This window comes from Cricetulus griseus, chromosome 2 (genome assembly GCF_003668045.3).
Source record: "Cricetulus griseus strain 17A/GY chromosome 2, alternate assembly CriGri-PICRH-1.0, whole genome shotgun sequence".
NCBI lineage: Eukaryota > Metazoa > Chordata > Mammalia > Rodentia > Cricetidae > Cricetulus > Cricetulus griseus.
Window position 1 is genome coordinate 199,893,715 of NC_048595.1, and position 26,707 is coordinate 199,920,421.

General features: G+C 47.3%; 6 protein-coding genes across 7 annotated transcripts in view; all 6 read right to left on the reverse strand.

Moving 5' to 3' along the window:
* LOC100753238 (protocadherin gamma-C5) overlaps window positions 1–26,707 on the reverse strand; it is a 161,767-nt gene that overhangs the window by 90,743 nt on the left and 44,317 nt on the right. The window contains exon 1 of one of the 2 annotated variants that reach the window (XM_027398059.2): window positions 56–2,500. The exons of the other annotated variant lie outside the window; for it this stretch is intronic. Coding sequence (XP_027253860.1) covers window positions 56–2,485 — 2,430 coding nt within the window. The 5' untranslated portion in view covers window positions 2,486–2,500. Of the gene's footprint in view, window positions 1–55; window positions 2,501–26,707 lie in introns of those variants that run through there. 2 annotated transcript variants of the gene reach the window in all.
* LOC118238281 (protocadherin gamma-B7-like) lies at window positions 2,556–6,462 on the reverse strand. The gene is made up of 3 exons (XM_035439454.1): window positions 3,945–6,462; window positions 2,817–2,853; window positions 2,556–2,722 (listed from the first exon to the last, which is right to left on the reverse strand). The coding sequence occupies exons 1-3, from the start codon at window positions 6,369–6,371 to the stop codon at window positions 2,556–2,558; spliced, it is 2,631 nt and encodes an 876-aa protein (XP_035295345.1). The 5' UTR covers window positions 6,372–6,462.
* On the reverse strand, window positions 8,332–10,803 carry LOC103164182 (protocadherin gamma-A10-like). The gene has a single exon (XM_035439476.1). It carries the CDS (start codon window positions 10,801–10,803, stop codon window positions 8,332–8,334), a length of 2,472 nt encoding a protein of 823 aa, XP_035295367.1.
* LOC118238284 (protocadherin gamma-B6-like) lies at window positions 13,270–15,822 on the reverse strand. The gene has a single exon (XM_035439502.1). It carries the CDS (start codon window positions 15,820–15,822, stop codon window positions 13,270–13,272), a length of 2,553 nt encoding a protein of 850 aa, XP_035295393.1.
* Window positions 15,945–21,165, reverse strand: LOC100755009 (protocadherin gamma-A9). Its single transcript, XM_035439507.1, has 2 exons — window positions 18,754–21,165; window positions 15,945–16,073 (listed from the first exon to the last, which is right to left on the reverse strand). The coding sequence occupies exons 1-2, from the start codon at window positions 21,163–21,165 to the stop codon at window positions 15,945–15,947; spliced, it is 2,541 nt and encodes an 846-aa protein (XP_035295398.1).
* LOC100755294 (protocadherin gamma-B5-like) lies at window positions 21,217–26,706 on the reverse strand. The gene is made up of 2 exons (XM_035439516.1): window positions 24,301–26,706; window positions 21,217–21,417 (listed from the first exon to the last, which is right to left on the reverse strand). Exons 1-2 carry the CDS (start codon window positions 26,704–26,706, stop codon window positions 21,217–21,219), a joined length of 2,607 nt encoding a protein of 868 aa, XP_035295407.1.

The following is a 26,707-nucleotide window of genomic DNA, read 5'->3' on the forward strand; positions in this document are numbered from 1 at the left end:
TTTCAAGACTTGTACCAAAACAGCAACAATTGGGAGGCCAAAAAATACATCTCACCTGAGTATCTGTCGGGTCACATTTGCCTAAACCGGTAGCTGAGCCTTCAGCGATTAGAAGAGGCTCGCTTTTGCCACAACTCTCCTGGCTAATGAGCGTGTCTGCGTAGTTGGGCTGCGGAAAGATGAGGTGACTCTTCCTGGAGTCTGCAGTGAGCGAAACCTCATGGGAATAGGTCTGGAGAAAAGCGCGCACCCCGTCCACGCCCACAAAATGCGAAGGAGGAGGCATGCCAGCCAATCTGCTGGCAGCCTGGAGCAGACGCGAGGAGTGCCAGCGCCGAAGCTTGAGAGCCAGAAGTACCATGACAAAGATGAGGAAGATGCAAGAGACTGCAGTGATGGCCACCACTAGGTAGAGAGTGATACCTGACTCATCCGGGTTGGCGGGAGACTCCAGACTAACCAAGTCCTCCAGAACGTCTGGGATGCTGTCAGCCACCGCCACAGTGAGCCTGACAGTGGCGGAGAGGGGCGGTTGACCGTGATCCTGCACAGTCACCACGAGGCTCTGCTTGAGAGCATCTTTGTCCATCATGGCGCGGGCAGTGCGAACCTCCCCTGTGTGCAGCCCAACGGAGAAGAGTCCTGGCTCGCTGGCTTTGAGCAGGCGGTAGGACAACCAGGCGTTCTGCCCTGAGTCTCTGTCCACCGCCACCACCTTGGTCACCAAATAACCAGGCTCCGCAGAGCGAGGGGCCAATTCCACACCCGTGGAGCCATCTGTAGGGAGAGAGGGGTACAGGATCTCTGGAGTGTTGTCGTTCTGGTCCAGCACATACAGGGTCAGTGAAATATTGCTGCTTAATGGTGGGTCTCCACTGTCACTAGCAGTTACTCCCAGTTGTAGGGTTTGGAACTGCTCATAGTCGAAGGATTGTAGGGCATACAGCACACCGGTGTCTGAGTTGATAGAAACATAAGAGGAGAGAGGTGTTCCTTGGATGGTGTCCTCAGCCAGAGAGTAAGTGACCTGAGCATTTTCTCTGCTATCCCTATCAACTGCGGTCACTGAGAAGATGGACGAGCCTCTGGGGTTGTTTTCAGGAATGTAGGCGGAGTAAGAGAGGTGAGTGAAAACTGGAGGGTTGTCGTTGGCATCTGCCACTTGGAGCAGGAGGTGAGTTTCTGTAGACAAGGGTGGATTCCCCTGATCTTTGGCGGTTAATGTAATATTGTAGCTCTCCACCTGCTCCCGGTCCAGTTCACTATCTGTTATTAACTTATAATAATTTCCATACGTCTTTTCTAACTTGAAAGGAAGACCATTAGGAATGAAGCAAGTGACTTGACCATTTTCTCCAGAGTCTTGATCTTGAACGTTTACAAGAGCGATTACTGTACCTGAAGGAGAATTTTCCAGCACTGAGTTAATGGAAGAGGTGACAGTTATCTCTGGAGTATTATCGTTCACATCCACAACTGTGATCAACAGCGTGGCAGTGCTTAACAGTCCTCCACCATCTTGGCCTTGAACTTCCATCTCATAGAATCTGTATTTTTCAAAATCCAGAGGCTTTGCGACTAGAACTTCTCCGGTTTGAGAATTCAACTGAAAGATTTCAGAATCTTTGCTTTTCATTTTCCGGAATGAGTACATCACTTCCCCGTTGATACCTTCGTCTGGGTCTGTGGCGTTTACCACGAGCACCCGAGTTCCAGAGCTGAGGTTTTCAGGAATACTCACTCTATATACAGACTGTGTAAACTTTGGGATGTGGTCATTTACATCGAGGACCACCACACGAATGGGAACCGTGCCCTTTCGGATGGGATCTCCCCCATCCAAGGCTGCAAGGAGGAGGTGGTGAGATGCCTCTTTCTCCCGATCCAGGCCTTCCTCCAGCACAAGCTCTGGATTCTTGTCCCCGTCAGTTCCGCCTCTCACCTGCAAGGAAAAGTAACTACTAGGGCTGAGCTGGTAGCTCTGGAGAGAGTTCATTCCCACATCAGGATCCCTAGCGTTAGGAAGAGGAAATCGCGACCCAGGACTAGTATGCTCGCTGACTTTGATCTCCACTGCCTCTTCCCGGAAGCTGGGGGCGTTATCATTAATGTCCGTTATTTCCACCTCCACTCCATAAATTTTCAGGGTGTCCTCCACGAGAATCTCCAAATTTAGCAAGCAGGAGGGCAATGTTTCACACAGCTCCTCACGGTCAATCCTACCCGCTGTGACTAAGCTGCCGCCTCGCGGACTCAGAGCGAAAAGCTGCGTTTCGCCTCTGGAGACGAGGCGGACTCCGCGTTCCGCGACCTCCCAGGGCTCCAGCCCCAGGTCTTTGGAGATGTTGCCCACGAAGAAGCCTTTATCTGTTTCTTCTGGCACCGAGTATCGGATCTGCCCGGTCCCAAACGTCAGCAAGGTTCCCAGGAAGATGCATAACCGGACCAGCGCGCTGCGGTCCAGGCTCTGAGGCTGATTCGCCATGTCCCAGTGTGAGCGCAGTTCCGTGGGGTCTTGGCGCCGGTTTGTTTTAGTTTATTTATTTTTTCCTGAGTCAGCTTTTGTGTCTACGATGTTCCAGGCCGTCCGCATCCAAAATATATTCCAAAGCGAACGGAGGTGTTCTTATTTTCAGAATTGGGATGTGCGAGTATCCATCCCTTTCAGCTTTGTGTGGTAGAGGTTCGGGAGAAGGGCTCACGAGCTTTGTCCTCCCATTCCCTGTTTGGTCAACAGCGGCGCCTAGAGCCCAATCTTATTATTGCAACACCAAGAAAAACCTGGTGTCTGTTGCAGAGGAAATTGTCACACTCACCTTTTCCGTAGATCATACACGCTTGTAAAGTGGAAAACTGCCAACAATAGTTATGTGATGTAAAATTTATCGAGCGCACTTATGAAAAGGGTAGGTATTAAATGGAATTGTTTAACTAAAAAGTTTTAAAATACTACTGGAATGGAAAATTCCCAGATTAGTTGTGGTGCCAACTGATTTTACTGATGGAAGAGACATGACATTTGTGGATGTGAAAACAGCATGGTCCCCCAAATCCCCAGGTAGGATGCATGGCTATTATTCTTGTTACATTTCCCAAAGTATTTATTTTATTGTTTTAATTATGTGTGTGCATTTCTTTATGAGTATGTGCACAAGTGAACGTGGGCTCCTGTGAAGCCCATAAGAAGGCGGAACTGGATCCAGGCAGTGAGCTACCAGTTGTGGGTGCTGGGAACTGAACTTGGGTCCTCCCAAAGAACAGCGGTGCTCTTAACCACTAAGCCATCTCTCCTGTCCCCACCAATGCTGTTTAAAAATGAGTTTCGTTTTTTTTAAACAAGTAAAATAAAGACAGAATGTTTTGTTCAAATTTTAAATAGCATTATGGCTCCCATTTTAAAAGATAATAAAATATAAGTATTTCATACCCATAACTGCAAAGCCTTTTATTGAAAAACTCACGTGAGATTTTCATATAATTGTGTGTGTTGGAGGCAGGAGAAGAGAGAGGAGAGAAGAAACAATCAAAGCCAGGACCTAGAGCATACTACACCGTAGCACATTTAACTACTGCCAACCATTTGTTGTGTATGCTGGATAGAACTGGGCATATTCCAGATGCTCATGCGTTTTGTCACTGAGTCACACTTCCACATCCCTTCCAAACACAGCGATAACCATGAGTTTGGCCTAGATTACTCATAGGAGCTTTAAGCTCCAAAATAGAGCCAGTCAGGTGGCTTGCCTCTTATCCCCAGCACTCAGGAAGCAGAGGCAGGTAGATCTCCGTGAATTCTAGGCCAGCCTGGTCTACACAGTGAATCCCAGGACAGCCAGGACTATAGACTTCTCTCTCAAAACAAAACAAAACAAAACCCTTAAAATATCAGTACTGTATCGGAGTATATTGGCATACCGACATATAAGAAGCATAATATTAAATACCTGGTTAAAGGTCTTCTCATCTGCTTCAACACCAGGAGATAAAATACTAGCCAACAGTGCCGAGGAGCTATCTTTGTTGAGAATATCTTGTATGGCTGGATAATTACCATCAGATGTGAGAAAATTAAGGTCTGGTTTAGCTTGATCTCCCGGCACACACAAATTATAGGCATAGGGCAATGTCCCTTCACTGTAGTTAGGTGGAAGTACAGGTCGAGACTTGGAGCCGAGAACCGACCCCAAGCAGCCAGTGGTCGAAGGGCTGGAAGACTGCCGCAAGCGCAAAGCAATGGCCAAAATTATTGCCAGGAGGAAAAGCACTGAGATCAAGGCCAAGGCTACCACCAAGTAAAACTGAAGCTCACTTTGGGGGTCGGAAGTGTCGGGATGATCAACGAGGTCCGGCAACGCTTCTTGCAGGCTGTCTGCGAAAACTAGGAGCAATGTAGCGGTGGCAGAGAGCGGCGGTTGTCCACCATCGCGCACAGCGACCAGAAGGCGCTGCCGCGATGCGTCCCTGTCGCCCAAGGCACGGGCTGTGCGCACCTCGCCAGTGCGCAGGCCCAGGTTGAAGAGCCCGGGATCGCTGGCCTGCAGCACGTGGTACGACAGCCAGGCATTGTGTCCCGAGTCCGCGTCCACAGCCACCACCTTAGTGACCAGGTATCCGGGCTCAGCGGCGCGCGGCACCATGTCGAAGAGTGCAGAGCCGTCGGGCTCGAGCGCGGGGTACAGCACGCGTGGGGCGTTGTCGTTGCGGTCGTCCACCAGCACGCGCAAGCTCACGTTGGCGCTGAGCGGGGGCGAGCCCTGGTCGCGCGCCTGCAGTGTCAGCTGGAAGGAGCGCAGCTGCTCGTGGTCGAAGGCGCGCTGAGCGAACACCACTCCGCTGTCCTGGTTCACGGACACGTAGGAGGACAGCGCCTTGGGTTCTAGGTCGCTGGTTATGATGGAGTAGGAGACAAGGCCATTAGGTCCCAGATCTGGATCCCATGCTTTCACTTGTGTTATGGAGGTACCGGGCTGGTTGTTTTCTGGTACATTTACCAGATAAGCGGGCTGTTGGAAAACAGGTGCATTGTCGTTGACATCAGCAACGTGCAGAGTAATGGTTGTGCTGGAGGAAAGGGGCGGCTTGCCCCTATCTGTGGCTGTGATAGTGATGTTGTACCCCGGGGTCTGTTCCCGGTCTAGGATGCTATCTGTTACTAATTTATAGTAATAATTGTTGGAAGAAGAATGAATCTTAAATGGACTGTCTCCACTTAAACTGCACGTGACTTCTGCGTTTTCCCCGGAATCTCGATCCCTTATTTTGAAGAGGGCCACAACCGTCCCAGAAGGGGAATCCTCCAAAATCTGATCAGAGAGGGAAGTGATGATTAGTTCTGGGCGGTTGTCGTTCTCGTCTAGAACTTCTATAATTACTTTACACTGTGAAGAAAGAGATCCTCGGTCCTTTACCTCCACATCAATCGTGTATGTTTCTGCTTCTTCAAAATCCAAAGGCTGTTGAGTTACAATGTCTCCGGTTATGGAATCCAGAGAGAACACGTGCTGGGCTTTGTTAGCCACACCCAGGAAGGAGTATGTGAACTCTGCATTGATGCCCTCGTCCTGATCCGTGGCTCTTAGCCTTAGGACAGAAGTCCCCGGAGACACATCTTCCCGAAGGCGGACTCTGTACACATCTTGACTGAACACTGGGGGGTTATCGTTGGCGTCCACTACTCGGATTCGGAGCTGAGCAGTACCACTTCGGGGCGGGTCTCCACCATCTACAGCTGTCAGCACCAAGTGGTGTGTGCTCTCTGTTTCTCGGTCCAGTGTCTTTTGCAATTCTAATTCTGGGTATTTGCTTCCATCAGGATTGTCTTTCACCAACAATGAGAAATACTCGTTAGGACTTAGCTGATATTTGCTCAGTGAATTCACACCAATATCAGGATCTTTCGCAGACTCCAGAATTGTTCTCATCCCTGGGTTGACGGATTCACTTATTTCTAGGTTTATTTCATCTTTTGGGAATTGAGGAGCGTGGTCGTTAACGTCCTCAATCTCCACAACGACATGAAAAATATTCAAGGGGTTTTCTAGCACGGCTTCCAACTCCAGCTCACACCTTCTTCTCCCTTTGCATATCTGCTCGCGGTCTATGCGGTCCTTCACCAGTAAGTCCCCGCTCTCCGCGTCCACGCTGAAGTGCAGCTTCTCAGCGCTAACCCGCAGCTTCCGAGCAGACACTTCCAGAACGCCGAGCCCCAGATCCTTGGCGAGGTTCCCCACCACAGAGCCGCGGTCCAGCTCCTCCGGGATGGAGTAGCGGACCGGCTGGCCCAGCGCGGGACAGAACAAAGGCAGCAGCAGGGTAAACAGTACCTGCGGGCGGCGGCCGGGGCGCTGCCTCTGCGCGCAGCTCCTTCCCATTGCTGGCTCGGGTTCTCTCTAGGTCTTGGATCTTCACAGTAGGAGAGAGTGCAGTCTTCCGAGGCAGAGATGCGTTGGTCCCTGGACAGCAGGACCCCAGTTTGGGGCTGGGAATTGGTGTCTTAGTTTCTGTGAGTGAGAGTTCCCTTTGGAGTGTATTCGTTTCTGCGCAGGAAATTCCAGCCTAGAGACTGAGGGATGCCGGGCATTGGTGCTTGCGCTGCACTGGCCGACAGCGGCGCCCAGAGGCTCTGAGTGGAATTGCAGTCTGACGTTTCATATTTTGAGGATATTTTTTTATTTTATGTAAGAGCAAGTTGATAGCTGAAATATTTGAATTTTGTTTCTCACTGGTTTTGTTTTCATCATGGAAAATTTTAATATTAAATATGTTTAATTTGTGAAAAAACATACTCATTTTGGGTAGTTTGAAAGACTATTTCCTTCAAATAAAAAGGCATGAAAGAAAGTAAAGGGAAGTTACACAGATCCTAACCCATGTCTCACCCACTGTTACCCAAAGCATCCATCCACAGCAAATGGCCATCACTCCTTTTGAGGATAATTATCTTTTGTCATCAACCCAACCTTTGTCAGTTAAAAAGTAAATACCCTTTCATCCATATTTAGAATGCAGCCCTGGCTCTATTCAATCATCTAGGATGCTCAGCATTGCTCTTAAGATTTTTAATAGAATATTTGCAGTGACCAAAAAGTGTTGTTGAAGCTTGCTTTTTTCAAATAATGGAGCTGAAATATATACATAAAACTATTAACTGTTGTGGGACAAAGATGTAGACCAATGGTTTCCATGAGTAAATAGTATTATAACTCCAGCGCTTAACTTACCTCCATGGACCTACAGCTAACCAAGTGTTGACATAAAAACCGTCATGGTCTCAGATTCTAGTAACTTCTGCAGAGTAATAATAAATGCAAAGATCAAACCGAAATTATCACTGTTTTCTTGAATTAAATGTGCTCACCAATACCTCCACTACTCATTGATTTAGGAGGGTTTCATGTATATCTTTGCTTAAATTCTGAGTCCCTCCAGAACTGCCATTTCTTTCTTTGCTCTTAGCTCTTAGCTCTTAGTTTATTTTTAAGTTCAGTCCCAGAACTTTTGGGTTTCCTCTGAGTTTTCTTCTGCATTAAAGAGGAAATGTTCTTATCACATGTGTTTAGTTTCTGTTCTTGGGAATACACAGCATTATTCATCCCCAATCCATATTGACATTTTAGCCTAAATTACTGGCATGTTTACTTTGAATGAAAAGAAAAAACAAAGAGAATCCAAAATCTCCTCGATTTAACAGTATAAATTCTTGGAATCCTCATTGGGCAAGGAAAGTCAAATTAAAAAGCTGTATCTCTCATATAGCAAGATGTTACTTAATTGTATGCAAAAGGAACGCCACTGGGATAATGGGAATGCCTATGGTTATAAAGATTCTAAGCACGTAGTTATGAATTGTTGATTGAATATCAATAACTTAAAATCCCCAAGGAGTATATTTAGGTTCCATTTGGAAAATATAACTGCAAAGGCATAATGACTCTGTCCTTAAAGAACTACAATGAACAGACTTGGACTTGGCTTGTGCATCTGGCAGGGCTAATTCATTTGTTTCTGACATTTACCTAATTTTGACAAACTTGCCTTCAAACGAGCTGCCTAAGTGGTAGGATTGCAGCACCTGGCCCATAAAGGAGGACACATAACTCAGCAGACACTTCCGTATGAAATACGCTTTAAGTATTCAGCAACGCAAGGCACAAGATTCTGCAAGGCTACACATAACAACCTTATGGCAAAATCTGGGTGATTCCATGACAGTTTCCAAAACAATCTTAAACACCAGATTCTACTCTTTAATGTTTTATCGAGAGGAAAGTTTCGCCGGAACCGAGTGGTTTTAAAGTAGAGTTCTAATATTTCCATCACCTGGATTCAAGCCTAAATGTAAATCTGACCATAACTGTATAAAGAAAAGGTAGAATCAGCACTCACTGGCACCAGAGGGGCATCTTCTACAGGGCACTTCGAATCATCTAACAGAGACAAAGGATCTTTTTTCTCGCAGCTCTCCTGGCTAATGAGCGTGTCTGCATAGTTGGGCTGCGGAAAGATCAGGTGACTCTTCCGTGAATCAGCAGTGAGAGAAACCTCGTGCGAATAGGTCTGCAAGAAAGCACGCACACCATCCACGCCCACATAGTGAGAGGCAGGCGCGCCGCCCAATCCATCCCTGGAAGACTGAAGCGCATGAGACTTGTGCCAGCGCCGAAGTTTGAGTGCCAGCAACACAATGACAAAGGCGAGAAAAACACAGGAGACAGCTGCCACTGCCACTACTAGGTAGAGGGTGAGGCTTGAGGCTTCAGAGTCCTGAGGTGGCTCCAGGTTGCCCAAGTCTGCCAGAACATCAGGGATGCTGTCAGCGACTGCCACGGTCAAAGTGACCGTGGCGGAGAGAGGAGGCTGGCCGTGGTCCTGCACAGCCACCACCAGACTTTGCTTGAGTGCATCTCTCTCCAGCAAGGCCCGCGCTGTTCGCACCTCCCCGGTGTGCAGCCCCACGGAGAAGAGCCCTGGCTCGCTGGCCTTGAGTAGGCGGTAGGACAGCCAGGCGTTCTGTCCTGAGTCTCTGTCCACCGCCACCACCTTCGTCACCAGGTAGCCCAGCTCTGCTGAGCGGGGAGCAAGCTCTACCCCAGTGGAGCCATCGGTGGGTGGAGTGGGGTACAAGATTTCTGGAGAGTTGTCATTCTGATCCAGCACGAACAGGGTCAATGTCACGTTACTGCTGAGGGGAGGCTTCCCGCTATCTCTGGCAGTCACCTGGACCCTCAGTTCACGGAACTGCTCATAGTCAAAGGAGCAGAGGGCATACAGGATGCCAGTGTCTGAGTTGATGGAGATGTAGGAAGAAAGTGGTGCCCCCTCAATGGTGTCTTCAGCCAGAGAGTAAACTATCTGGGCGTTTTCTTTGCTGTCCGGGTCCAGGGCGGTCACCGAGAAGATGGAGGCGCCCCTGGGGTTGTTTTCTGGGATATAGGTAAAGTAGGAGACTTGAGAGAAGGTGGGCGGGTTGTCGTTGATGTCTGCCACTTGCAGAGTGAAGTGAACTTTGCTTGACAAAGGTGGGTTTCCCCCATCAGTGGCTGTTACTGTGATGTTGTAAGAGGATACCTGTTCCCTATCAAGAGCTCTTTGTGTCACTAGTCTATAGTAACTGTCAATGGACTTTTCTAATTTAAATGGTAGGTTCCCCGAGATGGAACAGGTTACCTCTCCATTCTGCCCAGAGTCTAAATCATGCACGTTTAAAAGGGCTATGACAGTCCCCGCAGGCGAATCTTCAGCCACTGGACTAAACAGCGATGTGATGGTCACCTCTGGGCTGTTGTCATTTACATCCTCTACTGTAATCAACACCTTTGCAGTTGCAAGATAGGCCCCTCCATCTTCAGCTTGGATTTCTATTTTATAGAAACCCATTTCTTCATAATCCAGATTTTCAGATATCTTTATTTCTCCAGTATTTTTGTCTAGTTGGAATTTCAACAATTGTGTATCCAGTAACTTTCTAAATGAATATGTCACTTCTCCATTGGCGCCTTCGTCTTTGTCGGTGGCAGTTACCTTTAGCAGCTGAGTGCCCACAGGCAAGTTCTCTGGAATATTCACTCGGTACTCAGGAGAGGTGAAGATTGGAGCATTGTCATTTGTATCAAATACAGTCACGGTGATGAGGACGGTGCCTGATCTGGGAGGGTTACCTCCGTCAGAGGCCACGAGGACCAGGTGGTGAATCGCCTCTTCCTCACGATCTAGGGTGTGCTCCAGCACTAGCTCCGGGTACTTGATGCCATTAGCACCGCTCTGAACGACTAGGGAGAAGTGTTTATTAGGGCTGAGCTGGTAGCTCTGCAGAGAGTTCACGCCCACATCCGGATCAATAGCTTCCGGGAGAGGAAAACGCATCCCCGCTGCGACATTTTCATTAATTTTCACATCCAGAGTTTCTGCTTGGAATTTTGGTGCATTGTCATTGACATCCGTTACCTCTATCTCTATCCCGAAAAGTTTCACCCTGTCTTCCACAAGGATGTTAAAGCTCAGGAGACAGGGCGCGCTCTGGGCGCACAGCTCCTCCCGGTCTATCCTGCCCGCGGTGACCAAGCTGCCGCTCCGCGGGTTCAGAGAGAAAAGCTGAGACCTACCTCTGGAGACGATGCGGACCCCGCGCTCCACCAGCTCCCGGGGCTCTATCCCTAGGTCCTTGGAGATGTTGCCCACAAAAGAGCCTTTCTCTAGTTCTTCAGGAACCGAGTAGCGGATCTGCCGGGCTGCGGACTCCCAGGGCAACCACAGGAAAAGGAGGACCAGTTTGGTGCGCTCTGAGAGATTCCTTTGAGCGGCCATTGTCTCCTGACCACCGAGTTCTCGCAAAGCTCTCCCCGACCCGCTGGGCGCTCTGTGCGTTTCACCTCGTTCTTTTCTTCTTTCTGTGGCCTCAGGGGTTTCCCGCAGATGTAGCACCTTAAATTCTGGAGTGATTTTCGTTGCAGCCCAGGGGCGGGTTTGCAGGATCTGAGAGAGGCTTTAAGCCTTTGGACCCTGAGAATCCCAACTGAGCGCGGGCGGCTCTTTGCTCCTGGTAGGTGAACAGCGGCGCTCAGAGTCGGAAGAAGGTACTGCACCCACTACAATATTCACGCAAATGCATCTTTCTGTTGAGTTTTTGTTTTGGGTTTTTCCCGTTGTTGTTTGGCTTTTTATTGACTCAGGGTTTCATTATGTAGCCTTTGCTACCCTAGAACTTGTTACGTAGACCAGGCTGTCCTCCAATTCAGAAATCAACTGTTTTGAGTTGTTTTATTTTACATTGATCCTTTGATTTATCTGTTCATTCTGTATTTTGAGAGGGCGTAAGATTGAAATCAGGGCTTCACACATGCTAGAAAAGTTCTCCATCACTGAGTCATGTCTGAGCCTCTCAACTCGTAGGTTACTGGGGAATGTAACAAGTTAAATTGATAATATTTGCAACTTATTTCCAACAGGAACATACCCACTTAAAACATAAATGTTTATTTTTGTGTTGAAAAACGTCTCACAACTTTGGTGTTCATTCATGTGGATACAATTATACTCCTTTTGATAAAATCTACTTTGAAAGATTTTATTTTCTTTAATTTGATTATGTTGTTTAGTTTATAATCATGTAAGAGGCTGGCAAGACAGTCTGTTATTACATGACAATTTTTAAAACATGTACTTTTTCTTATATAGGCTTGTTACTTAAATTTTAATTAGGCTATTTAGAAATGAATTCGTCAGATAATTAGAAAGTAAAAGGGATGAATTGAATAGTTGCCTACTAAAATGTGTTGTAATGGGAAGACAAATATGTGCAAGCATTTCAGGTACCAGGAACAAAACCAAAGATGCAGTGGTGTGAATATGTTTTGAGTGTAGGGAATCAAACGATGTGAGGCAAATACATTTGAGCTAAACCCCTAACCCCGATTTAGAATTTTGAATAAGTATTATTTTTTTTTTGGTTTTTCAAGACAGGGTTACTCTGTGGCTTTGGAGGCTGTCCTAGAACTAGCTCTTGTAGACCAGGTTGGTCTCAAACTCACAGAGATCCTCCTGCCTCTGCCTCCCAAGTGCTGGGATTAAAGGCATGCGCCACCAATGCCCAGCTTAATAAGTAATTTTTTATTCCAGGTATCTTATTGTATCAGAGCGTTGATGAAACCAATATTAATAATATCTTCTAGGCAGTTTATCTGGTAGTGTGAAGAAGGTGGACCAAGAATTGATAATTTTGCCACCCGTCCACCCACATCCAGGAGTCACAGGCTTACTTCGTTTATAGAGAAAACAGGTTGTATTAGGTGTTTCAGTCATTGTGGCATTCTTCAGATATTGTGTTATAGTTTTGAGAGGCAGGTCTTACCCTAGGAGCATTGGAGTTTTAGGTAGGTACTGGCCAGACCCAACCATAAATTTATCTTTTTTCTTTCAAAGATCTTAAGCCACAGAGACTGAAAGCAAAAAGATAAGAGCATCTTATGGTTTTCTTGGAAATCGTTTCTTTCGATGTAGAGGAAGAGCTTGAGAAAAGGCACAAACACAGTTCCAAGAAGAGGCGAGAGAATGATATGGAAGAAAGCTAGAAGAACCAGAGGGAGAAAATCCCTCTAGGGAAGTTATATTGGCTTTTGGGGACCACCAAACCTTAGGAATGTGAATAAAACTTCAAGTCACCTCCCAAGAGAAACATCTATCACTGAACAGAAGTAGGAAGATCTGTTACCTGTTGTCTAATTACCTCCCAAGTGCTCATGGGTAGAAATAGAATGGAGACACCAAGGGGAGGCAGACATAATTTAAAAATGAACGTTTTCCTGGAAGGGAACACTGATCTGATAGTGCAGCATGCTTAAACACTCTAGACTAAAACATATAAATTAGATGCATAAATTAATTTAAGTAACAAGTTTGGATAGGTTACTAATTTATTTGTTTAGACGTCAAGACTACTGCTTTAAGTGTTTGGTCCTCATATACGTATGTGCACCTCTTTGCAAGGCTGGAGCCGAAGGGAGGCAGAAGACTGTCAGATCCCCCAATCCCCTGGAACTACAGTAATGGATGGTTGTGAGCCACTATGGGTGCTGGGAACCGAATGCATGCCCTCTGCAAGAACCAGAGCCTTTTTACCCTTGAGCCACCTCTCCAGCCCCAGCCCCAGCCCCAAGTTACTGCTTTTGTTCGTCAACCAGAGCTTTATAAGTTATCTCAAAAAACCATAACAAAAGAAACAAAAAACCAAGATATCTCCAGTTAGTTAACTTTTTTTTTTCACTTAAGGATAAATTAACGAAAAGTCATTTCGTCGTTGAGAAGACAGTTAAATCGATTTTCAAATATGAACCTAGATAAGAAAACGAAATTGCTATGGCGGATATACAAGAAACTAGGATTATTAAAGAATAAAACGAAACTTACCGATATTAGAGTCTCGGGATGTGTTATCAAATCATCCCCAATGTGAAGCGGAATTGAAGCCCCAGGAGAACCACTGCAAACTATGTCTTCAGCAGAAGGCAAAGGTGCACTACATTTCAGGAAATTTAACTCTGTCTTTCCCGTCTGCCCAATGCACAGATTGTAGGAATAGGGCAGAGTTCCCTCGCTATAGTTGAGAGAAACTCCTGGCCTAGTCTTAGAACAAAATCCTGGCTGAAAGCAGCCCCAGACAGAGGAACTGGAGGAGTGTCGCAGTCGAAGTGCTATGGCTAGAATCACAGCCAGGAGGAAAAGCACAGAAATTAAGGCCAAGGCCACCACCAAGTAGAATTGCAGCTCGGCTTGGGGGTCAGGGGGTAGTGGGCGGTCACTGAGGTCTGGCAGGGCCTCCTGCAGGCTGTCAGCGAATACAAGAAGCAGCGTGGCTGTAGCGGAGAGCGGCGGCTGTCCACCATCGCGCACACCAACCAACAGGCGCTGCCTGGCCGCGTCCTTGTCGCCCAAGGCACGCGCTGTGCGCACCTCGCCAGTGCGCAGGCCCAGGCTGAAGAGCCCGGGATCGCTGGCCTGCAGCACGTGGTACGACAGCCAGGCATTGTGTCCCGAGTCTGCGTCCACAGCCACCACCTTAGTGACCAGGTATCCGGGCTCGGCGGCGCGCGGCACCATGTCGAAGAGCGCAGAGCCGTCGGGCTCGAGCGCTGGGTACAGCACGCGTGGGGCGTTGTCGTTGCAGTCGCCCACCAGCACGCGCAAGCTCACGTTGGCGCTGAGCGGGGGCGAGCCCTGGTCGCGCGCCTGCAGTGTCAGCTGGAAGGAGCGCAGCTGCTCGTGGTCGAAGGCGCGCTGAGCGAACACCACTCCGCTCTGAGCGTTCACGGTTACATAGGACCACAGCGATTGAGGCTCCAGGTCGCTGGCTATGATGGAGTAGGAGATGTGACCATTGGATCCCAAATCCGGATCAGAGGCGCTGACTTGCGCGATGGAGGCTCCGGGTGGGTTGTTCTCCGACACATGGACTATGTAAGACGACTTCTGGAAAGCTGGAGCGTTATCGTTTACGTCAGTGATGTGCAGAGTGACGGTTGTACTGGAAGAAAGGGGTGGCTTGCCCCTGTCCGTGGCGGTGATGGTGACATTATACTGTGGGTTTTGTTCTCGGTCTATGGCTCCATCTGTTACTAACTTGTAGTAGTTGCTAGAAGAAGCATGGATCTTGAAAGGCAGCCCTTTGCTTATGTCACACCTCACTTCTCCGTTGCCTCCAAAATCCGGATCTCGCGTTTTGAAGATGGCAACCACCACTCCCGGAGGAGAATTCTCCAAGATACGTTCAGAAAGAGAGGTGATGAGTATTTCTGGACTGTTGTCGTTTTCATCTTGGACTTCTATGATGATTTTACACTGTGTAGAGAGACCACCTCCATCCTTCGCTTCCACTTCCATGGTGTAGCTTTCTACTTCTTCAAAATCCAATGGCTGGTTATTCCTAACCGTACCTGTCTTCTCATCTAGAGAGAACACGTGCCTTGTGCTCTGGGCAGTGCTCCGAAAGTAGTAACTTATCTCAGCATTGACGCCCTCATCCTCATCAGTGGCTGTCACTTGCAACACGGGGGATCCTGGGGACAGATTTTCACTAACACTGATCCTGTATTCCTCTTTGCTGAACACTGGAGAGTTGTCATTGATGTCCTTTACAGATATTTCTATTTGAGTGGTAGCACTGCGAGGCGGGTCCCCTCCATCCAAGGCAGTCAGTATCAAGCGATGAGACCTCTTTTCTTCCCTGTCTAGGAGTTTCTCTAGAGACAGCTCAGGGGTTTTGCTGCCATCAGGATTAACTCTAACCATTAATGAGAAATAAGGGGTGGAGCTTATCTGGTAATCTTTAATTGAGTTCGAATTTATGTCGGGGTCAGTGGCAGGCTCAAGGGGTATTCGTGTACCAACCGACACAGATTCTAGAATTTCTAAACGCGTCTCTCTCTTCTCGAATTGAGGAGCGTGATCATTAATGTCCTCAATCTCCACAACGACATGAAAAATATTCAAGGGATTTTCTAGCACGGCTTCCAACTCCAGCTCACACCTTCTTCTCCCTTTGCATATCTGCTCGCGGTCTATGCGGTCCTTCACCAGTAAGTCCCCGCTCTCCGAGTCCACGCTAAAGTGCAGCTTCTCAGCGCTAACCCGCAGCTTCCGAGCAGACACTTCCAGAACGCCGAGCCCCAGATCCTTGGCGAGGTTCCCCACCACAGAGCCGCGGTCCAGCTCCTCCGGGATGGAGTAGCGGACCGGCTGGCCCAGCGCGGGACAGAACAAAGGCAGCAGCAGGGTAAACAGTACCTGCGGGCGGCGGCCGGGGCGCTGCCTCTGCGCGCAGCTCCCTCCCATTGCTGGCTCGGGTTCTCTCTAGGTCTTGGATCTTCACAGTAGGAGAGAGTGCAGTCTTCCGAGGCAGAGATGCATTGGTCCCTGGACAGCAGGACCCCAGTTTGGGGCTGGGAATTGGTGTCTTAGTTTCTGTGAGTGAGAGTTCCCTTTGGAGTGTATTCGTTTCTGCGCAGGAAATTCCAGCCTAGAGACTGAGGGATGCCGGGCATTGGTGCTTGCGCTGCACTGGCCGACAGCGGCTCCCAGAGGCTCTGAGTGGAATTGCAATCTATCTTATTTAGAAATCCTTTTCCAAAATGTATGTCTTGTTCTGAAAACGCAGCTATGAAATAGTCGCAAATTTTAATCTATGGTATTACAGTGGCTACTTATGTATTTAATGTTTTAAAGAAAATTATATATGATTGGAAACTTATACCATACTATGAATATTATGTATTATGTCGTGAATCTTCACACACAGATCAAACCAACCAATCAACAGTGAGGAACATAAGACCAATCTTTGTTTAGTATATATTGAGCTTTCTGGATAGTCAAGATAATATCCAAAATATATAGTGTTATTTAAAACTTCCTTTTTCAAGGGAACAGAAATACCAGTAATTTCATTTCCAGTCTATTTATGTTCTACAATCTTTTATCTACACACATTAGTTTAAGAGCACTAGAACCAATTATTTCCCACAGTCATCAATCCAGTTACTTATGTTGTGGTTTATGCTAAGGGACAGTTGGGTGTGACATCATGTGTCTGCAAGGTGAAAGAGTCCAAGATTACCCTGGGAGGTACAACAGGACCCTGGATCCAAAAAGCCAACCAAACCAAACCAATTCAAAACAACAACAACAAAAATCCTCACCTGTGCTCCTGTAAACCACCCTGATTAAAAAAACGTGATAAGAAGTCATGAATGTAGGAGCAGGACTACTTGGGAAGAGGAAGGGAAAGGGGAAGGGTGGGGTGGAGGTAAGGGGTAGCAATGGGAGAGTTCGTGACTGAAATACATTGCACACATGTGTGAAAATGCCATGATTAATATATGCTAATAAATATTGAGAAGTGATGTTTTGGTAGACTGTTATCTGCTTACCATGTCATAGCTACCTCACCACGAATATCCTTTTTTTTTTTTTTTTTTTTTTTTGGTTTTTCGAGACAGGGTTTCTCTGTGTAGCTTTGGAGCCTATCCTGGCACTTGCTCTGGAGACCAGGCTGGCCTCGAACTCACAGAGATCCGCCTGCCTCTGCCTTCCGAGTGCTGGGATTAAAGGTGTGGTGTGCCACCAACGCCCAGCTCACCACGAATATCTTATGTTTCCCCAAATTAACATGCATTTATACTCATGAATTAAAATACGCATGTGCCTCCTCAGAAGAGAAATTGAAAATTTTCCATACTGAGTGATTAGAAAATAAGATTCCCAAAGAACTCTTATTTTCTCCTATTAGCATACAGAAGAAAGAGTTGTTTCTTCTACTTTGCTTTTAAGGTGGACTGAACCTGGAGCTGTGCACAACTCTACCTCTGAGCCACACCTGTGGCACTGAAAGAATGCTTGAGGAAAGTAAGATGCCTGTGTATCATATTAGATGTCCATAATATATCATAATGTCAATGTCCAGATATTAAACTCCTTATTATGTATAAACTACTGTAAGTTCATAGAAACACCAGCAGTCACCAACATATCTATGCAACACAAGTTTAGAGCAGAAAAACACCTTTTTTAGACAGGGGTCTCTCTATATAGACCTGACTGTCCTGGAGCTCGCTCTGTAGATGGGACTGGCCTTAAACTCACAGAGATCCACCTATCTATGCCTCCTGAGTGCAGGGATTAATGGTGTGCACCAGGCTGTAGAACAGACATTTGGAACTTTCATTTCTTTCTCTTTCTTCTTTCAGATACAGATTAAACTGGATGTCTCACATAGGATAGGCAAGTACTTCACCACTGAGCAATACTCTTATCTCCAAAGTCATGTTCAAGTGTTCTCCTGCATGCCATCTGTTACTTGAATGCTGGCATTGTTTAAAAACCAAATAATGCATATTTTTCCTAATAGCTAAAGTCCAGGAAAATCTTTTTAGAATCTCCTGCAGCATGCCCTGAGACCAGTTTCTAACTTATATCCTATCTACACCCTGAGATTGGAGAATTGAGCTAGAGCCAAAATTTTAATTCCCTATAGTTGACAAACTTTTAATTCCCTATATTAGCAACTTCTCTTGAGCAAGCATACACTTGAAAGAAGAGTGTCAAGCTATTTTTCATAACTTGATACGACAGCGTTAGGTAACCCAAGCATGCAATGCTATTACCATATAGGGTGCTACAATTTTCACCATTGAAAGAAGAAAAGACAAAAAGGCTTTGATGGGGTTTGGAAATGATAGCTGAAGTTTGACTTACCCTCAAAAAGGATCTTTAAGCACAAATAGTTTCTACAAACTTATGGTCTGAAAAAAATAGTTCATTGAGGCATTTTCCTGTCCTAGAAACAGAAATGTGGGGGCAGAGACTGTGGGTTTTCAGTTGTTTCTCCAAGAAAGGGGAACTTATTAGTCCACCCTTAGAAAAGTGTCACACCAGAAACTGTTTTAAGAGCAAGAGCTACAATGAGGGGCATTAGGAATAATGACCCGTTAATTTCAGGAAGAGAACTCCAGCTGGAGAGATAGTAGAGAGCCACTGTGAACAACCAAGTAGCTCTATCCATGCAGGGTAGTAAGAACTGCCCCCATTGACAAGAGTTTCATAATGAGAAAGTGAAAGCCATATATATCAGTGATGTTTGACCAATAAACTGAAAGACAAGACTCAGGTAAAACTTGAGTGCTTACAAATATATAAATATCAATATAAGAAACACTAAAGTAGAGAGCTAATTATCATAAATAATAAGGGGAAAGAGCCCAAACTCACAGGAACCAAGGGAGTGTCATCAACAGGAAACCTGGACTCAGCTGGACCACACAAAGGCTCGCTCTTCCCACAGCTCTCCTGGCTGATGAGTGTGTCTGCATAGTTGGGCTGTGGGAAGATCAGGTGGCTCTTCCCAGAGTCAGGTGTGAGGGAGAACTCTTGAGAATAGGTCTGTAGGAAAGCTTGAACCCCATGCACGCCCACAACATGTGATGGTGGTACCCCAGTCAATTCACCCTGCAGCAGATGAGAAGCGTGCCAACGCCTCAGCCTAAGGGCCAGCAGGGCAAGGACAAAGGCTAGGAAGACACAGGAGACCACAGCAACTGCCACTACCAGGTAGAGTGTGATATCAGAATCAGGGTTGGCAGGAGTGTTGATACTGCCCAAGCCAGCCAGGATGTCGGGGATGCTGTCTGCCATAGCCACCGTGAGAGTGATGGTAGCAGAAAGAGGGGGTTGACCATGATCCTGAACAGCCACCACAAGGCTTTGCTTGAGAGCATCTCTGTCTAGCAGGGCCCTGGTTGTGCGGACTTCACCTGAGCGGAGTCCCACTGTGAAAAGTCCAGGCTCGCTGGCCTTGAGCAGACGGTAAGACAACCAGGCATTCTGTCCAGAGTCTTTGTCCACTGCCACCACCTTGGTCACTAGATATCCGGCCTCTGCTGAGCGGGGAGCCAGCTCCACACCAGTGGAACCGTCAGTTGGGAGAGAGGGGTACAGGATCCGGGGAGCGTTGTCATTCTGATCCACTAGAAACACAGTCAGGGACACGTTGCTGCTGAGTGGGGGATGCCCACTGTCACTTGCCCTCACCTGCATCGGCAGATTTCGAAACTGCTCATAGTCAAAGGATTGCAGAGCATAGAGCACACCTGTGTCAGAGTTAATTGAGACATAGGAGGAGAGTGGTGCTCCCTGGATAGTGTTTTCCACCAAAGAGTAAGTGATCTTAGCATTCTCATTGTCATCGGGGTCATGGGCAGTAACTGAGAAGATGGAGGTGCCCCTGGGGTTGTTTTCAGGGAGATAGACTGAGTACGAGTTTTGAGAAAAGGCAGGCGGATTGTCATTGATGTCAGCTATGTACAGGGTGATTTGAATTTCTGTGGACATGGGTGGGGTTCCTCTGTCTGTTGCTGCCACTGTGATATTATACTCAGAAACCTTTTCGCGATCGAGAGTCTGGACTGTCAGCAACCTATAGTAGTCATCTACTGAATTTTCTAATTTAAAAGATGGGTTCTCCTGGATGGAACAGACAACTTGACCATTCTTCCCCGAGTCTTGGTCATGAGCATTGAAAAGGATGAGTACTGTCCCTGGGGGCGCATCTTCCCTCACTGGGCTAAACAGAGATGTAATGGTCACTTCTGGTCGATTGTCATTTACATCTTCTACCATAATTATCACTTTGGTCCGCCCTTTCAGTCCCCCACCATCTTCAGCCTGTATTTCCATTTCATATAATGAGCATTCTTCATAGTCTAGATTTTTCGCTACTGATATTTCCCCTGTGTTTTCTTGAAGATGGAATAACAGGGACTGTTTTTCATTAACTTTTCGGAATTTATATGTCACTTTCCCATTGGCACCCTTATCCGGGTCGCTAGCTCTCACCGTGAGCAGCAAAGTGCCAGGGGCCACGTTCTCGAGGACTTTCACGCGGTAAACTGGTTGGTCGAAAACAGGGGCATTGTCGTTTGTATCCAACACGGTGACCTGGATGAGCGCTGTGCTGGAGCGGCGCGGGTTGCCGCCATCGGAGGCGGTGAGGACCAGGTGGTGAGTGGGCTCTTCCTCTCGGTCCAGGGTGCGCTCCAGCACCAGCTCTGGGTTTATAGTTCCATCATCTCCGGTTTGCAGGTGTAGAGAGAAGTGTTGGTTGGGGCTGAGCTGGTAACTCTGGAGGGAGTTTATGCCCACATCTGGATCAACAGCTTCTGGGAGTGGATACCGTGCTCCAGGGGCAGCGATTTCACTGATTTTTACTACTAAATTTTCAGCCTCAAATTTCGGCGCATTGTCGTTGATATCAAGGACCTCTACTTCCACCCCATAAAGTTTCACTCTGTCTTCAACTAGGACTTTAAAGCTTAGGAGACAGGGCACACTCTGAGTGCACAGCTCCTCCCGGTCTATTCTGCCTGCGGTGACCAAGCTGCCACCTCGCGGGCTCAGAGAGAAAAGCTGGATCTTACCTTTGGAGATGATGCGGACTCCATGCTGCGCCAGCTCGCGGGGCTCCAGTCCCAGGTCCTTAGAGATATTTCCCACTATATAGCCCTTTTCCGTCTCTTCCGGCACCGAATAGCGGATCTGTCTGGCCCTGGCCCCGGGCAGCATCCCTAGCAGCACGCAAAGGAGGACCAGTCTTCTGCAGTGCTGGCCTCGGGTCCTGGCAGCCATTGTTGCTTTTGCTACGGAATTTTCTCAGAATGCTTTGTGCTCACTTAGTCCCTAGGCTCTTCTTCCTACAACTGTCCGATGGTACTTATCCCTCAGGAGAAAGCCAGAGCGCTCCAAGTTAAAAGGATGAATTTTGCTATAGTCCGGGAGCCAGTCTGTAGGATACGCAAGGCTTTGTGTGGTTGCTGCCGAGAAAATCCGGATGGAACCCTGAGTTTTTCTTTCAGTTGGTGAACAGCGGCGCTCAGAGTCCTAAATCGTTACTACACCATCCGAGACTTGACATCCTCTCCTTCCTTCCTCAACCCCCCTCTCCTTCCTTCCCCCTTCTTTCCCATTTTTCTTTCTTTGTTTCTTTCTTTTTTCCTCCACTCCTCCCTCCCTCCCTCCTCCTTTCTAGAAAGTGTCTTACAGAAATGGAGTTGCTTAGGCTGCTCTTGAAGCTTGTACTCAAGCAATCCTCCTGCCTCAGCCTCCAGAGTACTTGTGTGCTCCCCGATGAAATATTTGATTATAGATGATTGATAATGACAATAGTATTTGCTTATTATTGTGATTTCAGTTTGTCTAAGCATTTTCTTGCATTTATACTCCAAAAGCAATGACCATTTGTGGATATCTGAGTTGTAAATGAAGTGGGGTGATATTTCTGCATTAACTCTCCAGTTTGCTTAGTGTTGACATAATTCCCTTTAAATTTTGGGTTGTACACACTTTATAAATTGTTATAATTTCATTTTTATGGTGCTTTGTTTTGCATACGTCTTTACAACTTTTAGAAGTATTTTTGATATGAAAGATATGTAATACTCATATCTCCTTTATATTTGTACGATATGTGTGTTCATTTCATAATTACATTGGTTCCTTTATTCCCTGGCAGGATCTTGTTTTATATCCCTGACTGTTTTGGAGCTGCTATATAGACTAGACTGGCCTCAAATTCACAGAGAGCCTCCTGTCTCTGCCTCCAGCATGCTGGGATTAAAGGCATACACCACCAAGCATGGCTCATAATTACACTGAATGAGTATATAGATGGATTATCTACTTTGAAGACATAATATTTATTCATTTTAATGATAAAATTCATAGTTTGTTTAAAACTTCTGTGCTATCCAAATAATTTCACTTGGGCAATATTTGTACATTTTCTTGTCTTACCTATTAATGTTAAAATCTTAACAAGATAGAGGCGTGTGTGTGTGTGTGTGTGTGTGTGTGTGTGTGTGTGTGTGTGTGTGTGTGCGCGCGCGCTTTTTTTTGTTTTTTTGAGACAGGGTTTCTCTGTGGCTTTGGAGGCTGTCCTGGCACTTGCTCTTGTAGACCAGGCTGGTCTGAAACTCACAGAGATCCTACCTGCCTCTGTCTCTCAGTGTTGGGACAAAAGATGTGCTGTTACAAGGGTCAGACAGGGTTAAGGGTTTAAAGTTCATATTTACGTGACCATTTAAAATTTTCCATGAGTTTACAAAGGGTTTAACTTTTTTTTAAAAAAGATTTTATTTATTTATTATGTATACAACAGTCTGCCTCCATGTATGCCTGCGCGCCAGAAGAGGGCACCAGATCTCATAACAGATGGTTGTGAACCACCATGTGATTGCTGGGAATTAAACTCATGACCTCTAGAAGAGCAGCCAGTGCTCTTAACCTCTGAGCCATCTCAGGGTTTAGGTTTTGATGTGAATACATGATGCATGTACAGGTATTGGGAAAATAAAAATTAACATTTGGAAAAAAAGCAAGTTTCAATTTCAGTCCTTCATCAAGATTGTGTGTGTGTGTGTGTGTGTGTGTGTGAGAGAGAGAGAGAGAGAGAGAGAGAGAGAGAGAGAGAGAGAGAGAGAGAACAAGAACAAAATAGATGAGAGTGTTAGCATCCTCTCTTCTTTTTCTTCCCTCATCCATCTTCTCCTTCTAGTCTGGGCATCAACTTAGGGCCTAGAGCATCCTGTAAGTAGTGCTCCACCACTGCATCCCATCCTGTAAGTAGTGCTCCACCACTGCATCCCATCCTGTAAGTAGTGCTCCACCACTGCCTCCCATCCTGTAAGTAGTGCTCCACCACTGCCTCCCATCCTGTAAGTAGTGCTCCACCACTGCCTCCCATCCTGTAAGTAGTGCTCCACCACTGCATCCCATCCTGTAAGTAGTGCTCCACCACTGGATCCCAGCCCCAATCTTTCCTTTCCTGAAGGATTTCACAGTTCCCCCAACTGATAGAACTCAGTGAAACCAGTCTGAAGAATTCAGCAAGTCTCTTTCATGCCACAAACACACACAGTAATTTGCATGTTTTTTTGGGGGGGATGGGGGAATAAAAAAGCCATGACTTTGTTAAGTCTAAGAAGCTAACCATGAATAATAAACTCAAGAAAGGGAGCCATTAGTGAAGTCAGTGAAGGGAGAGAACAATGAGTAGCTTCCTGCCTAAAGGATGAAGTAATTTTTTTGGGTTGTGTGTTTTGTATTTTGAGACAGGGGTTCTCTGTGTAACACGACTGTGGCTGTCCTGGACTCCCTCTGTAGACCAGGCTGGCTTGGAACAGATCCACCTGCCTCTGCCTCCTGAGTTCTGGGATTAAAGGCGTGTGCCACCACTGGGTAGCAAATTTATTATGTACTCTAAATTTAATGCTTGCCTATGTATTTTAAAACTAGAAAGAATAGTGGTTCAACCTATAATTCAGCATCCAGGATACTGAGACAGGAGAATCTCCAGCTCTAGGCTGGCCTCTGCCAACACAGTATAATAACTTCCAGGCCAGCCTGGGAAACCGTGAGTTACCAATCAAGGCCACCTTATAAACTACCTAGCAAGACTCTGCCTCAAAAACCGTGAAAATCAACGGAAAATTTCAATCACTTTGGAAAAATTGCCCACTTATTTTGTTGTGAAGCTAATAGCACACACTCTCAGTACTGTGTGGATATTTCACTACACTGTAAATCTGTAACCTTTTAAATTTCTTTCTGGAACTTACTTTATATCACAATTCTGAGCCATTTTAACTTTTTTTTTTTTGAAGAGGACTCACAAGACCAGAACACATGATGAATTGCCATGGGAACTATTGATAAATTGTGTGGTTCAGTATGAGAGAAAGAAGCAAAAGTTTGAAAGGAACTCACCGCTGTCAGAGGTTCCGGGTGGGAAGTCGGTTCACTGGCATCACCAAGTGGAAACAAGGCCCCCGATGACTCAGGGCAAAGAAGGCCTTGTCCTGAACTCAATGGCTCACTACATTTTAGGAAATCACACTCTGTCTTTGTGGCATGTGCACCGTACAAATTATAGGAATACGGCAAAGTACCTTCGTAGTAGTTGGGAGGAACCACAGGTCTAGACTCAGAACAAAATCCAGGCTGAAAGCAGCCCCAGACAGAGGAACTGGAGGAGTGTCGCAGTCGAAGTGCTATGGCTAGAATCACAGCCAGGAGGAAAAGCACAGAAATTAAGGCCAAGGCCACCACCAAGTAGAATTGCAGCTCGGCTTGGGGGTCAGGGGATAGTGGACGGTCACTGAGGTCTGGCAGGGCCTCCTGCAGGCTGTCAGCGAATACAAGAAGCAGCGTGGCTGTAGCGGAGAGCGGCGGCTGTCCACCATCGCGCACACCAACCAACAGGCGCTGCCTGGCCGCGTCCTTGTCGCCCAAGGCACGCGCTGTGCGCACCTCGCCAGTGCGCAGGCCCAGGTTGAAGAGCCCGGGATCGCTGGCCTGCAGCACGTGGTACGACAGCCAGGCATTGTGTCCCGAGTCCGCGTCCACAGCCACCACCTTAGTGACCAGGTATCCGGGCTCGGCGGCGCGTGGCACCATGTCGAAGAGCGCAGAGCCGTCGGGCTCGAGCGCTGGGTACAGCACGCGTGGGGCGTTGTCGTTGCGGTCGCCCACCAGCACGCGCATGCTCACGTTGGCGCTGAGCGGGGGCGAGCCCTGGTCGCGCGCCTGCAGTGTCAGCTGGAAGGAGCGCAGCTGCTCGTGGTCGAAGGCGCGCTGAGCGAACACCACTCCGCTCTGAGCGTTCACGGTCACATAGGACCACAGCGATTGAGGCTCCAGGTCGCTGGCTATGATGGAGTAGGAGATGTGACCATTGGATCCCAAATCCGGATCAGAGGCGCTGACTTGCGCGATGGAGGCTCCAGGTGGGTTGTTCTCGGCTACATACACCAAGTAGGATGCCTGCTGGAAAAGTGGAGGGTTGTCATTGACATCACCAATGTGTAGGGTGACTTTTGTGCTGGAGGAGAGGGGTGGCTTGCCTCTATCAGTGGCGGTGATGGTGACGTTGTATTCTGGAGTCAGCTCTCGGTCTAAGGTTCTATCTGTTACTAATTTATAGGAGTTTTTGGAAGAAGAGATAATTTTAAAGGGCACTTCACCGTCGAGTCGACAATTAACCTCTCCGTTCTCCCCAGAATCTCCGTCGTGGATTTTGATCAAAGCAATTAGTGTTCCTGGCGCTGCATTTTCTAGAATCGTTTCGAGTAGGGAATCTATTGTAACTTCTGGGCTGTTGTCATTTTCATCTTGAATGTTGATTTCAACTGTACACTGTGCAACCAGGCCTCCACCGTCCCGCGCTTCCACTACTATAGAATATTCTTTGATTTCTTCAAAGTCCAGTGTTCTCCGTGTCGTAATTTCTCCAGTCTTTGAGTCTAGACCGAACACTTGCCCAGCTCTGTAGAAGGAATAACTAATCTCCGAATTCATGCCCTCATCCTTGTCGGTAGCTGTCACCTGTAGCACAGTTGTGCCTGGGGGCACGTTTTCCGGAAGGCGGACTTTGTACACTTCCTGGTTGAACACCGGAGGATTGTCGTTGGCATCAGTGACCTGGATGCGAAGCTCAGTGGTGCCACTTAGGGGAGGATTCCCGCCGTCTAAGGCAGTCAGGACTAATCGGTAGAAATTCTGCTGCTCGCGGTCTAAGGTGTTCTCCAATACCAATTCCGGGTATTTACGACCATCTTGTTTTTCTTTATTCACTAGTGAGAAACTAGGGCTAAGAGAGAGTTTGTAATTCTGTAGCGAGTTTAAGGCAATGTCTGCATCTTCTGCTACCTCTAATATAAATCGGGTGCCTGGTTGTGCAGATTCACTTATTTGCAGCTCTGAGGATGTGTGCGGGAATTTTGGCATGTGGTCATTAATGTCCTCAAGCTCCACGCTCACGTGATAAAAGTTCAACGGATTTTCAGCAACAGTCTCAAATTCCAGAACACACACAGGCTTCTTCCCGCAAATCTGCTCCCTGTCCAGCCTGCTGCTCACTAACAAATCCCCGCTGGTTGCACTCACACTGAAGTAAGGCTTCTTGGAACTGATACGCAGCTTTCGCGTCGGTAGCTCCTGGACAGTAAAGCCCAGGTCCTTGGCGAGGTTCCCCACTACGGAGCCGGTGGGCATTTCCTCGGGGATCTTGTAGCGGATCTGCTCGCAGAGCGCGGGGCAGAACAAAGGCAGCAGGAAGAGAAGGAGCATTGGCCGCCTCTGCACCGGGTGCCTCTCGGGAGCGCCCTCCCGCATC

What these genes read in the sequence shown, in the direction of transcription:
- LOC118238281 (XM_035439454.1), bottom strand. Translation starts at nt 6,371, where the DNA reads ATGGGAAGGAGCTGCGCGCAGAGGCAGCGCCCCGGCCGCCGCCCGCAG. An exon ending in ATGAGAAGACCTTTAACCAG is followed by an intron (nt 2,854 to 3,944) that starts GTATTTAATATT and finishes TATTGTTGGCAG; the next exon opens with TTTTCCACTTTACAAGCGTG. An exon ending in GTGTATGATCTACGGAAAAG is followed by an intron (nt 2,723 to 2,816) that starts GTGAGTGTGACA and finishes TTGACCAAACAG; the next exon opens with GGAATGGGAGGACAAAGCTC.
- LOC103164182 (XM_035439476.1), bottom strand. Translation starts at nt 10,803, where the DNA reads ATGGCCGCTCAAAGGAATCTCTCAGAGCGCACCAAACTGGTCCTCCTT.
- LOC118238284 (XM_035439502.1), bottom strand. Translation starts at nt 15,822, where the DNA reads ATGGGAGGGAGCTGCGCGCAGAGGCAGCGCCCCGGCCGCCGCCCGCAG.
- LOC100755009 (XM_035439507.1), bottom strand. Translation starts at nt 21,165, where the DNA reads ATGGCTGCCAGGACCCGAGGCCAGCACTGCAGAAGACTGGTCCTCCTT. An exon ending in ATGACACTCCCTTGGTTCCT is followed by an intron (nt 16,074 to 18,753) that starts GTGAGTTTGGGC and finishes AATTCCACTCAG; the next exon opens with AGCCTCTGGGAGCCGCTGTC.
- LOC100755294 (XM_035439516.1), bottom strand. Translation starts at nt 26,706, where the DNA reads ATGCGGGAGGGCGCTCCCGAGAGGCACCCGGTGCAGAGGCGGCCAATG. An exon ending in ACCCGGAACCTCTGACAGCG is followed by an intron (nt 21,418 to 24,300) that starts GTGAGTTCCTTT and finishes GTAACGATTTAG; the next exon opens with GACTCTGAGCGCCGCTGTTC.